General features: G+C 37.0%; 1 protein-coding gene across 2 annotated transcripts in view; it reads left to right on the top strand.

Annotated features, from left to right (window-relative positions):
• Positions 1 to 13,473, top strand: part of ValRS (Valyl-tRNA synthetase) — a 135,556-nt gene that overhangs the window by 110,023 nt on the left and 12,060 nt on the right. For both annotated transcript variants that reach the window (XM_067145047.2, XM_067145046.2), the window contains exons 15-16: positions 4,454 to 4,819; positions 8,982 to 9,096. In XM_067145047.2, the coding sequence (XP_067001148.2) occupies positions 4,454 to 4,819; positions 8,982 to 9,096 (481 nt within the window). The remainder of the gene's footprint in view (positions 1 to 4,453; positions 4,820 to 8,981; positions 9,097 to 13,473) is intronic.

The following is a 13,473-nucleotide window of genomic DNA, read 5'->3' as shown; positions in this document are numbered from 1 at the left end:
CGGGCCTTATGGGGACATCCGCCTTGTGAATCTTCGGTAACGCTTTCGTCGTAGGTAACTTGGGATTCATGATGATCAGTTTTGATTTTTCTACGTCATTAAACAAAAATAAAAAATTCTTAATTAAAGCTTTCAGCTCTCTTTGTATTCTATTGGTAGGATCTTTTTTTACTACGTTAAAGTTATTATTAGTAAAGAAGAATTGTGCTTTATTTACGTAGTCACTTTTCTCCATAACCACAGTAGCATTACCTTTATCTGCTTTAGTTACTATTAAATCGTTATCTTTAATTTTCTTTTTGAGATTGCGTATGTTGGTGACTTGTTCTTTGTTGGGTTTGCCAGAACCGGTATGTTTCTGATCGAAAGATGAAAGTAACTTTCGCTTAACTTCATATATAATTCTCATACTGTCAACAACAAAAAATTTTCTAACTCTGGAATATACAAATTAAAATGCCAATCATGTCTTTCAACGTATATTGGGCAAACAGGCCGCAGTTTCAATGTAAGATACCCCGAACATCTTAATGCCCTAAAGTATAATCGCTACTCAGCCATGAGCGAACATTGTAGAGAGAAAAATCATAAATACACAACAATTGATCAAGATTTAAAGATCCTGCATTACGAACAGAAAGGTCCCTTACTTAATATACTAGAGAATATATATATATAGATATCGACCAATATAACAATCCCGTCTATAACTTAAATGAAATCAACGAAAAGAAAAATATTTTATTGGAAACCTTTGTCCCGCTCATCTGCGAACAGTTCATTAATAAAAAAGAGTTTCACTACCGACATTCTAGAACAAGACCCGCCCTTCCATCAACACCCTCCTTCCGCGAATCACAACGTCCCTCCCTCCCTGCCCCTCCCCCTCCATTACCCCTCCCAACCACATCGACACAGATACACAGTAAGCCACACACAGGCTTAGTTGTCAATGTGACTTGAGACCGACAAGGTCATCTCCATTCGAGACGACAACTTTTTTGTTACAAGTAAGTCATATGAGTTTTCTTTTGGTACATCATTTTTAACTTGTTCTTCATCCACTCATATATACCTTTTTTCTCATTACAGATGTTACACGTTTTATTCGTAGTATTGACGGTCTCACTACACTCCTCAGCATAGTGTTTTATTTAACAGTCAGCAAGATCTATTAGACGAGAGGACTTTGCACCTCAATGTGTTTTTAACTCACTAATCATGATCACTGTCACTTCACATCATTACGTTTTTTAATTTGTTTGTATATTATGTAATCATTGTTTTACTACTGAAGATAGCCTTGAGATTAGGCTGAAACATGTATAGACTTTGCTTCATCTAACAGATGACTTGAATTGTATTGATAGGAGGATTTTATAAATACTTCCTGCCATTCGTAAATCTCTGGCAATATGGTACCGGAAATCGAACTCAGGCTTCTGAGAATGGCAGCTAATTGTGCGAACCATTACGCTGGCGGACATTCTAGGCCTACGCTATGGAGGCGGACATTTCTTAACTACAAAACACAGATATACCGCATGACTTCGACACATATTTTCATTGCATGGGTCGTACGGATGAAACTATTCACAAATTTGTGTGATGTCATCAGAGCTGCATAAGGCTTATAGCCGCTTCGAACTGGAATCGTTGTTCTTCTCTGACAGATTATGTTGGGAGGTCTTGCATACAAGATTTATTTTTTCATTTTCTTCATGTCGAAAAGCCAAGGGGGTTCTAATACGCGGTGGGGTCTAATACATAAGTAAATACAGTAGTAGGATTTGGATAACAGTCTCTTGAGTGTACTTATTGATCTTATCATGGGAAACTTCCTTAGTAATACAAGCATAATTACCTACCTAGCTCTAGATTCCTTCTTAATCAACCTCTCTAGAAGTCTCCTCCTGTGTTTGAAAATGGTTTTATAGGATGTTACATATTTGTGGCATACTTTTAGCTGGGCATGGCACAGCATATTATTCCTTTCATTCACTGCTTTTGTTTGTAATAACTAGTTAGAGAAACTAATAAAAAATATCACTTATATGTAGATGATATTCAGTTATATTTTCACAAACAACCAAATGACATATAACTGAAGACTTGTACTTACCTCCACATTTACATTACACAGCCAACTGGCTGCCGGGTCAGCTGTTTATTCTATTGCAATGACCGTTGAGCAAACAATTCAGGAGATAGTTACTGGCCTCATTCAGACTAGTGGCTTACTTACTTTAGATATAGGTCAGTGATTTAATAATCTTCGGAGTCTGACAATATGATACATCAGGCAGTTCAGGGAAATGGGAAACAAAACTCTTTGTGGTGGCTCTGGTTCCAGGAGGTACAGTGCAAAAACAAACATTTAGTGCCAAGGCTCGATTGATAGATTGTTCTGCTACTACAGGCTGCACATTTTTCTGGAAGCCCTATAACTGTCCTAACTTTTTTAAATGAAACAGTTTTGAAGTCCCGACATCCTGCTAAGAAACTAAGGCTCACTCGTTAGTATAGGGAGTATTGACTCTTTTTTGTTAAGGACCGCATGCACCGTAATTAGTCAGATGTTATCTTTCTGATGAATGAGTTGTCTCCTTCACAAGTCAAGGGCCGGTTCACATGGTTTGACCTTACTCCTGATATATGGAATACATGGTTAAACTGTGTGGTCATATATCTCTTCGATTATGGGTATGAATATGGAGGGTAAGAATGTTGCACAGAATCAAACAAGGCATAGATAAATGCACTCTTATTATGGGCAATATGATCACTTTCTAGAAAACATCATGGTCCCTTCTGTGCTTTATTCCAGCAAGACCAACCTGCGGTTCACAAAGTTTAAGTCAATTTCATGTATGGATTGCAAGGGAGGACAAAGTCAAGCTTCCTGATTGATCACCTTCTGGGGTGGATTTGAGCCCATTTGAGATTATTGAGGAACTGAAACAGACTCTTTTTTGGGACGTAATTAATAATGTATGTATGTACGATATGTCCAACCCATGTCCCATTTCTCCGGGGTCGGGTATGAAGTGAGATGAATCTTCGTAACAAACTTTTATGACTGAATGCCCTTCCTGATGGCAACATCATCAGAGAAGTTAATCATAAAGTAATAAAATAATAATAAAATAATAAAATAATAAGAAATAATAAAACAAAGAAAATTAAATCACAAACAGAAGTTTAATTAATAATGTATGAAATCTACTAGACCCTCTTATCCATTTTCCCATTATACTCTTACCCAAAACTGACCGACCAAAAATTAAACTGAACCTGACAGAGGCTATTATTTATGTCCAGTCCAGTATAACATCCAAGTATCAGCTAGTACTAAAAAATTACAAATAGAAAGATGGATTTTTGTATTTCATATTAATATGGCATTCAGTTATGGTGTTTAGAAATTTTGTTTGAAGGAGGACTGATATTTTGGTGTATTTTACTTAGTTGTAGCCTGACACATTAAAATAATAAATTAGAAGAGAGTTTCTCCTTCTTCTCTCTTCCTACTCCTCTTATTATTCTTACGGTATTTTAAGGACATTTTCCATCTTGAATTGTACATTAATCTAATCAACCATAACATATTTTAGTACAAACTCTTACGAGATAGGCCTGGATAGTAATTTCTATGGTAGAAAAATTTAGAATTAGGCAGTAGTAATCAAACAACTATCTGTACTTTATTACAAGAATTATAGTTTGAAAGGATGCAAATGACAGTGAAGGAACAATTTTTCATAAGTTTGCAAAAAATGGTTACATTATTGAACAAGAGAGAAAAGAGAACACAGTGAATAGTGTAATTTTCATTCCACTTCATCACTCGTTCAGTGGAGAAGATGCATGTGATGATAAACATGATCTTTGTGGATGTAAACAGAGCTACAGAGTAACCTGAATGCATTTTATGTTCTCAATTGGAACCAATAAATTAAAATTTCATTATGAGAACATAAGTTTTGATCAAAAACATAATTTGTTCTTGTACTATATCTAGTGGGGCAATGAAGTCAGAGGTCTCATGGATGTTACACATGAAATATTCAGCTTATCATTTCACTTGTCCATTACTCGTTAGCTGTCTTGTTAACATGGTAGCCCATGTTCGTAGAGTGATATTGATACTAAAATTATTGCTTTCCCCAAAGTATATAAAATACATTTTCCTGTTACAGAAATCATTGTTCAAAGTTCCATCTTTATTAAAACAGTAACTTAGTGATGCATGGATAGAAATAAATCTTATCTGCACTTGACCATGCAAGGTGGTTGCTAGTGAATGCATGATGCTCAAGACTAGGCTATGGAAGAAGTGAAGCAGCACCAAATCTTTTTGTGACTTGTGACCCTACTATGTTTTGCTCAAACTTCACATCTATGAGCAGATGTTTTTTAATTCCATTTAAATGTATATTTAATCTCTCTACAGCTTGTTGGAAATGAAACACCAATGGACCTTTGGATGCTGAGCCGCATATCTGCTGCAATTGAGGCTTGTAATAAAGGTTTTGTTAACTACGAGTTTCCTCAAGCTACCACAGCATGTTACAATCTTTGGCTCTATGACCTGTGTGATGTGTATCTGGAGTATTTAAAGCCAGTATTCCAAAGTGGGGATTCTTCCACCATCAGTTCTGCTAAGAGAACGTTATACATTTCCCTCCACATTGGCCTGAGGTTACTTTCACCATTTATGCCTTTCATAACTGAAGAGTTGTTTCAAAGATTACCCCGAAATACTACTGCTGGTGAACCTCCTAGTATTTGTGTGTCTCCGTATCCTGAAATAGAAGAGGTAAGATATCATTAAAGACAATTCTTACAGTCGTCCTCCTAGTTTTACAAGTACTTCACTAAAAGTCCTTACAATATATAGATGTAAACTAACTTTAAAATTATCCTTATAAGTTTATCTATCTATCTATCTATCTATCAAAGAACAAGATTCTGTATCGTAAAGTTTGAAAGGTAAAATATTAATAACCCTTCGACATATGATTAGTTTGCTTGAAAAGACGCCAGGGAATGTGATGATATATATTTTGTATGTTATTAACTTGGCAACCAACAATATTTGAGTTACATATTAGATTCTTTTTGGCTTAGTATGTTAGTGTTATGAAAGATTTTCAACCACCGATAATCCAAGAAGAGGAGTATTATTCTTGTTCAACCTTAAATCGTAGAGAAACGGGTAAAAGACCATTTTTACAATAGTACTTTTATTAGTCCTTTACTGAAAGTTCTTACAATGCACGGATATAAACTGACTTTAAAATTAGCCTTTTATTTATTTATCTATCTATGTGTCTAGTGAGTGAGTTGGCTGCACGATTTAGGCAGTGTAGCTGTTGGCTTGCCATTTGGGAGATGGTGGATTCAAACCCCACTGTTAGCATGGTTTCCGATTTTCTTATCAGGCAGATGCTGGGGCTGTACCTTTAAAAAAAAAAAAACACCACCATGACAATAGCTACAAACTATCCATATCAAGAACTGTGGGAATGCCCATATGAATACCTAATTGTTCTCGATGAGTGTAGTTGTGCACTTCCAACTAGAAATCTATTAATATAATCATTGTACCTGCCTTAATGGATACTTTTTTTCCAGTGGACATCTCACTATAAAAAAATTTTCACGGAATTGCTTTTATTTTACATAAGACGCATTTAAGTGGACACCTCAAACCCTGGACAGCAGACATCACCATTAGTCTCATCCATTTGTCTTAAGCAGATATGTCACACGTTCCAGGACAATTCTTTTTCACTGGGCTATCTCATCCTTGCTTTTAAAACTATTCCGTGGACATACAAGAATTCCTCTTGAATGTTTGTGCTATTTCAAGTCCAAGGAAAAGAGAAAAAGAAATGCTGTAGTAGCCTTGCAGTTAATTCTTCTGTGCTGGTCTCTTTCCAAACCTCTCTTTATGGTGATTCTGGTAATAAATAATGTTATTGGCTTTACATCCCACTAACTACTTTTACAGTTTTTGGAGAGCCGAGGTGGCGGAATTTAGTCCCGCAGGCGTTCTTTTACATACTAGTAAACCTACCGACATGAGGCTGATGTATTTGAGCACATTCAAATACCAGTGGACTAAGCCAGGATCGAACCTGCCAAGTTGGGGTCACTAGACCAGCCCCTCAACCGTCTGAGCCACTCAGCCCAGCAGTGGTCTTGTGTTCTTATTAGTGTACATTCTGATAATTCTAGTTGCCCAGGAATGGTCCCAGTGACTTTACTTATTTTGAGCACATTCAAATACCAGTGGACTAAGCCAGGATCGAACCTGCCAAGTTGGGGTCACTAGACCAGCCCCTCAACCGTCTCAACATTGTGACTTTACTCACAAGATTACCAAGGGGTTTACCATACCAGCTTGCATCTTTCTGTTCATAACTCAAGATTGTCACTGATAAGGTTGAGGTCAGTGGTTGAGTTAAACTTGATAAGGAAGAGACTTACATGCGCTAATTGTTGAGACAGGATTTCTTTTACAGATTATGAATTTCATTCTGTTTTGACGGAAAAGAATAGGAAATCTATCGCCCAATAAACATGAGTAACAAGGAACAAGCATATTTAGATAATGTTATTGGCTTTACATCCCACTAACTACTTTTACAGTTTTTGGAGAGCCGAGGTGGCGGAATTTAGTCCCGCAGGCGTTCTTGAATGTTGTGAATGTTGCGGTGTATGAGTGGTTCAAGTGTGTTTGACCACAAAATCTGTGAGCGAGTGGGTCAGTTTTACAAGAAAAAGTGCAAGGGATCACAAATAATCTGAAAGGTGATACTCTTAAACAGATGAAGAATTTGTGTGTCATGCTGGATCGTGAGTAAGGGGATAACACAATGGAACTGCTTAACAAACTTCATTCCCATTTCAGGAAATGTAATTATATAAAGTATGAAAAGACTTTCACAAATGCGGGGAAACTCAGATAAACATAATTGTGACAAATAATTATTTTTTTTCGCAATAAGACATCGGAGATTTTCTGCAGTGGAAGGATGGGAAAGGGGTAGGATTGGGAAGGTAGCAGTCATGGTCTTAATTAAGGTACGGCTCCATCATTTGCTTGGTGTGAAAATAAGAAACCACGGAAAGCCATCTTCAAGGCTTCTGACAGTCGAATTTGAACCCGTTATCTCCCGAATGTAAAAAATGAAATTTTAAGTGTGTGGGAGGAAAATAGGAATCGAGGAGCGGAGAGAAAACGAAAGTCAGTTTTTGCAGAGGTGAATGTTGCGGTGTATGAGTGGTTCAAGTGTGTTTGACCACAAAATCTGTGAGCGAGTGGGTCAGTTTTACAAGAAAAAGTGCAAGGGATCACAAATAATCTGAAAGGTGATACTCTTAAACAGATGAAGAATTTGTGTGTCATGCTGGATCGTGAGTAAGGGGATAACACAATGGAACTGCTTAACAAACTTCATTCCCATTTCAGGAATATCGCAGTAAAGAAATGTGCTAAATTTACACAGTCAAAGCTGTTATGTTTGTTAAGGCTGAACAATCACTTCTAATATTGGAAAAGCTTTGTTTTCTTCACACATATGTTGTTAGAAGTCACCTCTATAGTACTGCATAACTCCAGAAAACTCTTCATGGTTAAAAATACATTCAATACCGTATTTAAGTGTTATGGTATACTTTGTCAGATTTAGGCAGCATATCATTGTAGGAAGTATAAAAAATAAATAAATAAAACAATTGCCTATTCTGAATTGCATACCATGTCAGTAATGACATTAAAACCTAACAATAAAGATTGTCAAATACCACACTTCTGTTTGTCAACATGAAAATGAATTTAAGTAAATCTCAAATATTTACATCATTCACATTTCAATTGAACATTATCAATCGCATGAAGTTAAAATTTACTACGTTGTACAATATAACCATTATCATGCTATACAGTTTTAACTCATTTTAGTCCAAGGTTAGAAATAATTACAAAATACATGTTTTTTTTGTTACTCTCCATTCATTTAAGGGTAATTTATTGCAAATAGAAAGAAGTTCTGGAAATAATTGAGACAGTGCAGTATTTACAAAATGGGTCGTTGTCGAACCCAGCATTCAATTTGACGTTCACCGACATAAGTACGTGTTAAGTATCACTTCCAAAGCGCTATTCAAAAAACACTAACAAAAGCGATAAATTAGAATGTTATTCTAACTGGAATTAATTTCAGAACTCTGTCTTCCAGTAATCTCGAAACAGGTTTTACACAGCAATTTCCAAAGTTACATGCATGGGGCCATTTCTTGAAAATAATTATATCCATTCTGGAATTTCCCTTTTGTATTACTGAGTGATAAAATAAAATGGAGGTGGAGGTAATTAACATGAGCCAACACACTGCAAGTATAGTACATATAGTAGCCTACATAGGATACTATTAAATTCTTATCGTCACTCAAGAATTAAAACCTCGTATTCCACAAAGCTCGTCCTATCCATTATGTTTCTTACGACAGGCCACGCCTCCCAGCCATTTGTGGATACATTCACTCAGAACAATTTACATTGTGTTTATTTTCCTTTGGTTACATGTAAAGGAAAATGAACCTTACCATTCACTATTGAAGAGATTTAGCATTCTTATAGTATACTGTATGTAAGATCCATTTTCTTTTATACACACGCATACAAAAATGAATACAACAGAAGTTGTTCTGATGGACTACATATCCATACGGGGTTGGGAGACATGACCAGTCTTAAGGAAAATAATGAACAGGAAGAGCATTGTGACGTACGACATACGAGGTATTGCTTCTTAGGCGTCGTTATTCTCTTGTGTATTTTTACAGCAATAATTTATATTGGAAACATTATTTCTAATCAGCAGTATTCTTGAAATAAATACATTTACATAGTGTTGCCTTTGTTTCTATTATGTTTAAAAAATAAATAAACTTCTTCATTCTTCTTTCAGTGCCCTTGGAGGAATCAAGAAATAGAAGATGAGGTAGAATTTGTACAGAAGATGGTCCATCTAGTAAGGTCTGCAAGGTCTGATTACACTCTTCCTAAAGGTACCAAGACTGAAGGTAAGTGGTATTTCAGATATTTTGTGATTAAATTGATAAGATTTGAGGTATTACCTTCATATTATCGAGCAAGTGGCTGTGCAGTTAGGGTCGCACAGCTGCGAGCTTGCATTCGGGAGATAGTGGGTTCGAAGCCCACTGTCGGCAGCCATGAATATGGTTTTCCATGGTTTCCCATTTTCACACCAGGTAAATGTTGGGTCTGTATCTTAATTAAAACCATGGCCACTTCCTTCCCACTCCTAGCCCTTTCCTATTCTATCGTCACCATAAAACCTATCTGTGTTGGTGCTACATAAAAGCAAATTGTAATTACCTTTATTAAACCAGACTGTACTGGCTGTTCAACATGCAGTCTAGTATTAGTAGCAGTCAGTGCTCAGTCTAGTATGTGCTATTACCATATTGAAGCATATTATTATCATTCTCAAGTTATAAACATACAAATTTGCAATTAATGTACAAGTCAGTTTGAAGGAAACAAAACATAACATGAGATCTTCATATTACACGTGCCCAGTATTTTGCAATGTCCAATGCGCTCTGAGTGGCTTGTAGGAGATCATCCCCTGTGCAAGTTGTTGAGCTCAGAGGGCACTGAGGTTTGTACCTGTCCACATTCTTCAAATCCCTGGATCTTCTCACTCCTAACTGTAGCCTGTTCAGTTACTTCCACACCAGCCAGCTTTCATTATGTCTAGGTGGTAACTGCTCAGCTGCTGGCATCCATCTGCAGAGGTGAGAGGTCTTCTTCCACAGTTCCAGCCTTGCCTTCTCCGCTGAGACAGCAAGCACCTCAGATGGCCTCAGGAAGCTGTTCCATTGCTGAGGAGTACTGTGTCCATGCAGCATGTTCTGTTCCACTTTTAAGCCTCTCTCTGTTGGCAGCTAGTTCTCTGTGTACACAAGGTGGCGCTATTCCAGCCAGGTAATAGAGTTTATCTGTCGGAGTAGGCTTTAAGCAACCTGTAATCAACCTTTAGGTTTCATTGAGGACCATATCTACCTGTCTGGTAGGAGAGGAACTGTACCAGACTGTGGAAGCATATTCAGCAGCAGAAAAACACTGTGTCATTGCTGAAGTGTGGATTATTTGACAATTAGTGCCCCAGTGTGGCCTTGCCAGTTTGCAAATAAGATTTTTAGATGTTCTTCCTATTACTCTTACAATGGGTTTTGAACATAAGACCTCTGTCAAGGGTCACGCCCAGGTATTTAGGAGTGTGACAGTGCTGCAGGTGCCTCCCCTAAGATTGTGATTCACTTAAGAATTATGAAGCAATTGGGTGTTTCCTGGGCAACAGAAAAATCACCATCTAATCCTTTCATGAAGGAAACATCATCTTAGTCCTTTTCAGGACCATATTTAATCATAATCTCGATGAATATAGAAGGTATATCACAACTAAAAGAGGAACTGCTACAGGATCTGTGCAAGAAAACCAAGTGCAGTGTATTGTGCATACAGCAGACTCACAGAAGCTGTTGAAGCCTATGCCAGTCTTATACTCGGCCTGTGGAAAATGTTCACACATCCCTTGCCTGAATATTGATCAGAACACATTTCCTGTGTTGTAAGTTTACATGTTTGACCAGTACTCGGGCTCGGGTTACCATGGATATGTTCACTGTCTTTTCTCTTAGTTGCTGTTGATTTTTATCACTATCTGTGGGCTAGTTTGAGAATTATTAGGAAATACTAGACTTGCAGTGTTGCACGGCAAGATCTTCTCGCACCATCTTGATAGGAGTTGAAGCAAGTATTGAGTACCATAGGTTGTTTGAACTAAAAATTAAATATAGGATGCCCTAGAAGGAATGATCAATAATTCCAATTATGCTTATTATACACACTTTTTTCCTATCATAATTTGACATTTTCCAAATAAATTTAAAAATATAAAAATTGGTGTTGACATTAATTCTTACTTTCTAATACAACCTTGATCTTCATACTTTCAGGATTTGGCAGTGGTTTTACAAAAATCATATGCAGAATAATTTGAAATGATCTTAAAAAAGCCTGGGTTTTTGGAACCTAAGGGTGAAGAATGGGTGGGGACGCAGTAAGTTTAGCTTTGAACAACATTATACTTGTTACATGTCCAACCCTTGTCCCATTTCTCTGTGGGGTTGAGTTTGAAGTGAGTTGAATCATCACAGCAAGTTTTTACGACTAGATGCACTTCCTGACATCAGCCTCATCGGAGGAGTTAATGAGATGAAACAAGTGATACATATGATGATAGTAGTAAGGGAGAGGGTGAAACCCAGTGCCAGCACATAGTCTACTCCTGTCAGATAACACCAAGGGATCTGCTCAAGGCTTAACGTCCCCATCCAACACATGAATCACCATCATCATCATCATCATCATCATCATTATTCCCTCAGTCCATATGAACACTGCAGAGAGGTTTGGAATTTAATCCAAACTTTGTTATGTTATACCATGACCATTCTGGAATTTGAAGACAAGAAAAGGCTGTTACAGTACTTCATATTGCTGTATATGCATGGAATTACTAGAAAAATGCAATTGGAGGAGTTAGGAGTGTAGTAAGTTGGTATAACTTGTACAGTAAAACCTTTTTAAGACGTTCGTACAGGGGACAAGTTAAGCGAGAAAACACACTACTGAATGAAAAAATAAAAATAAAATAAAATATATACACAGAAATAAAATCCATCCAACAGGGATATGGAAGTGCTAGATACAATTCTTTCAGACATGAGAGCATTTTACGTCATGTATCAGCGGTACAGTGAAAACTATATCTAAGATTTCTAAAGATCAGAGGAAAGTATTAAAAGATGTGAAAAACACGAGAGAACAAATATGAAAACCTTTTCTGTTGGGACTTATAAAATAACAATAGTGCAGTGAAAGGTGTGGAAAACACCAGACAACAAATATGAAAACCTGTGCATGGGGACCACTAAAAATTTCAACATATTATTGCAGATCATTCTCCTTCTATAACGTCTGACTCATTGGTTGAATGGTCAGCATTGAAGCCTTCAATTCAGAGGGTCCTTGGTTTGAATCCTGGCTGGGTTGTGGATTTTTATCTCCTGTTATTAATTGTTCTGACTTGGGGACTGGGTATTTGTGTTTGTCCCAACACTCTCTTCTTCATATTCAGACAACACACCATACTACCAACCACCACAGAAATATACAATAGTGATTACATCCCTCCACGCAGAGTTAGTGTCAAGAAGGGCGTCTGGCTGCAAAAGGGGGCTGAATCCACATGTGCGACACAGTTCGCACCTGCAACCCCACAGGTGTGGGAAAATCCGCAGGAAAAAAGACAACCACTATGTCTAAAACAAATATTAGTAGAAGCCTTTGAGTTCAAACCAGTGGATTTTATTTATTTTAATTTTTTAGCCAACATAGAACTACTTAGTCAGGTTTATGGAGGTTTTTCTTCTTTTTGTCAGCCCAGTACTGTTTCATCCTTTCTGAACATAATTTTCTTTCTGCTTCTGTGGATTATTAAACACTATTACTCATTATTATTAAACATAATTTTCGATCATGTATGACTGCGAGAAATGACTTCAGCCACCATTTTGAATCCGACGAAACTTCGACCAGCTCGCGTGATTGAGTTGAAACTCGAGGGTGTGAGCTTCAACATCCACAACCTTTGTGCACTTAAAGATGTGGATGCCAGTCCTTTTTCTGACAGATTTTAATTTTGTCTTCATTAGTAAGGAATTTTATGACTTTCCATATCTGTAACTAGGCTATCATGAGTCAAATATGCACCTCGCTAATCAGCTTCACACGATTATGTTCCTAATCCAGATTTAGGCTATTACATGACAAATATTTGCTACGCTTCAGTGTACCACCCAACACAAAATAAATTTCTAACTTCTGAATGGAGTGAGAAATACAAGCACAAACAGGCTCACTGTGTTATTCAGCAATCCCGCTGCTAACCAGCAAGCAAAACTGAACATTCCTGAGGCTAACAGCTTGTTCTCCTAATGTGCAACTTATCCTGTAAAGTCAGGAATTCATCTAAACAGTGTTATGTGGCTGAAGATGTTGATAATATACGAAACATGTACCACTTTTGACCATTAAAAATTGCCTTAAGCAATCATTGTATCGACTAGGTGGAAAATAAATAAATACTTAATTGTGAATCACGCAACTGTGGCGATGGCTCTTACCCAAGTTGGAAACCACGTTTCTTTCACAAGGAATGACATAACATTTTCAGGGCTAGGAGAAATGTGATAATTCTAAGTGGTAATAGTTAAAATTTGTAATTTGATAAGTGAGGTATTTTTATATAGATTTAATATGATGGGAATCAGGGAGTTTGAATTTACGACATGCTAAATGGGAAAACA

The sequence above is a fragment of the Anabrus simplex genome, chromosome 4 (assembly GCF_040414725.1).
Source record: "Anabrus simplex isolate iqAnaSimp1 chromosome 4, ASM4041472v1, whole genome shotgun sequence".
Classification (NCBI taxonomy): domain Eukaryota; kingdom Metazoa; phylum Arthropoda; class Insecta; order Orthoptera; family Tettigoniidae; genus Anabrus; species Anabrus simplex.
The sequence above is the reverse complement of the archived record's forward strand: the minus strand, read 5'-3'. Positions and strand labels throughout refer to the sequence as shown.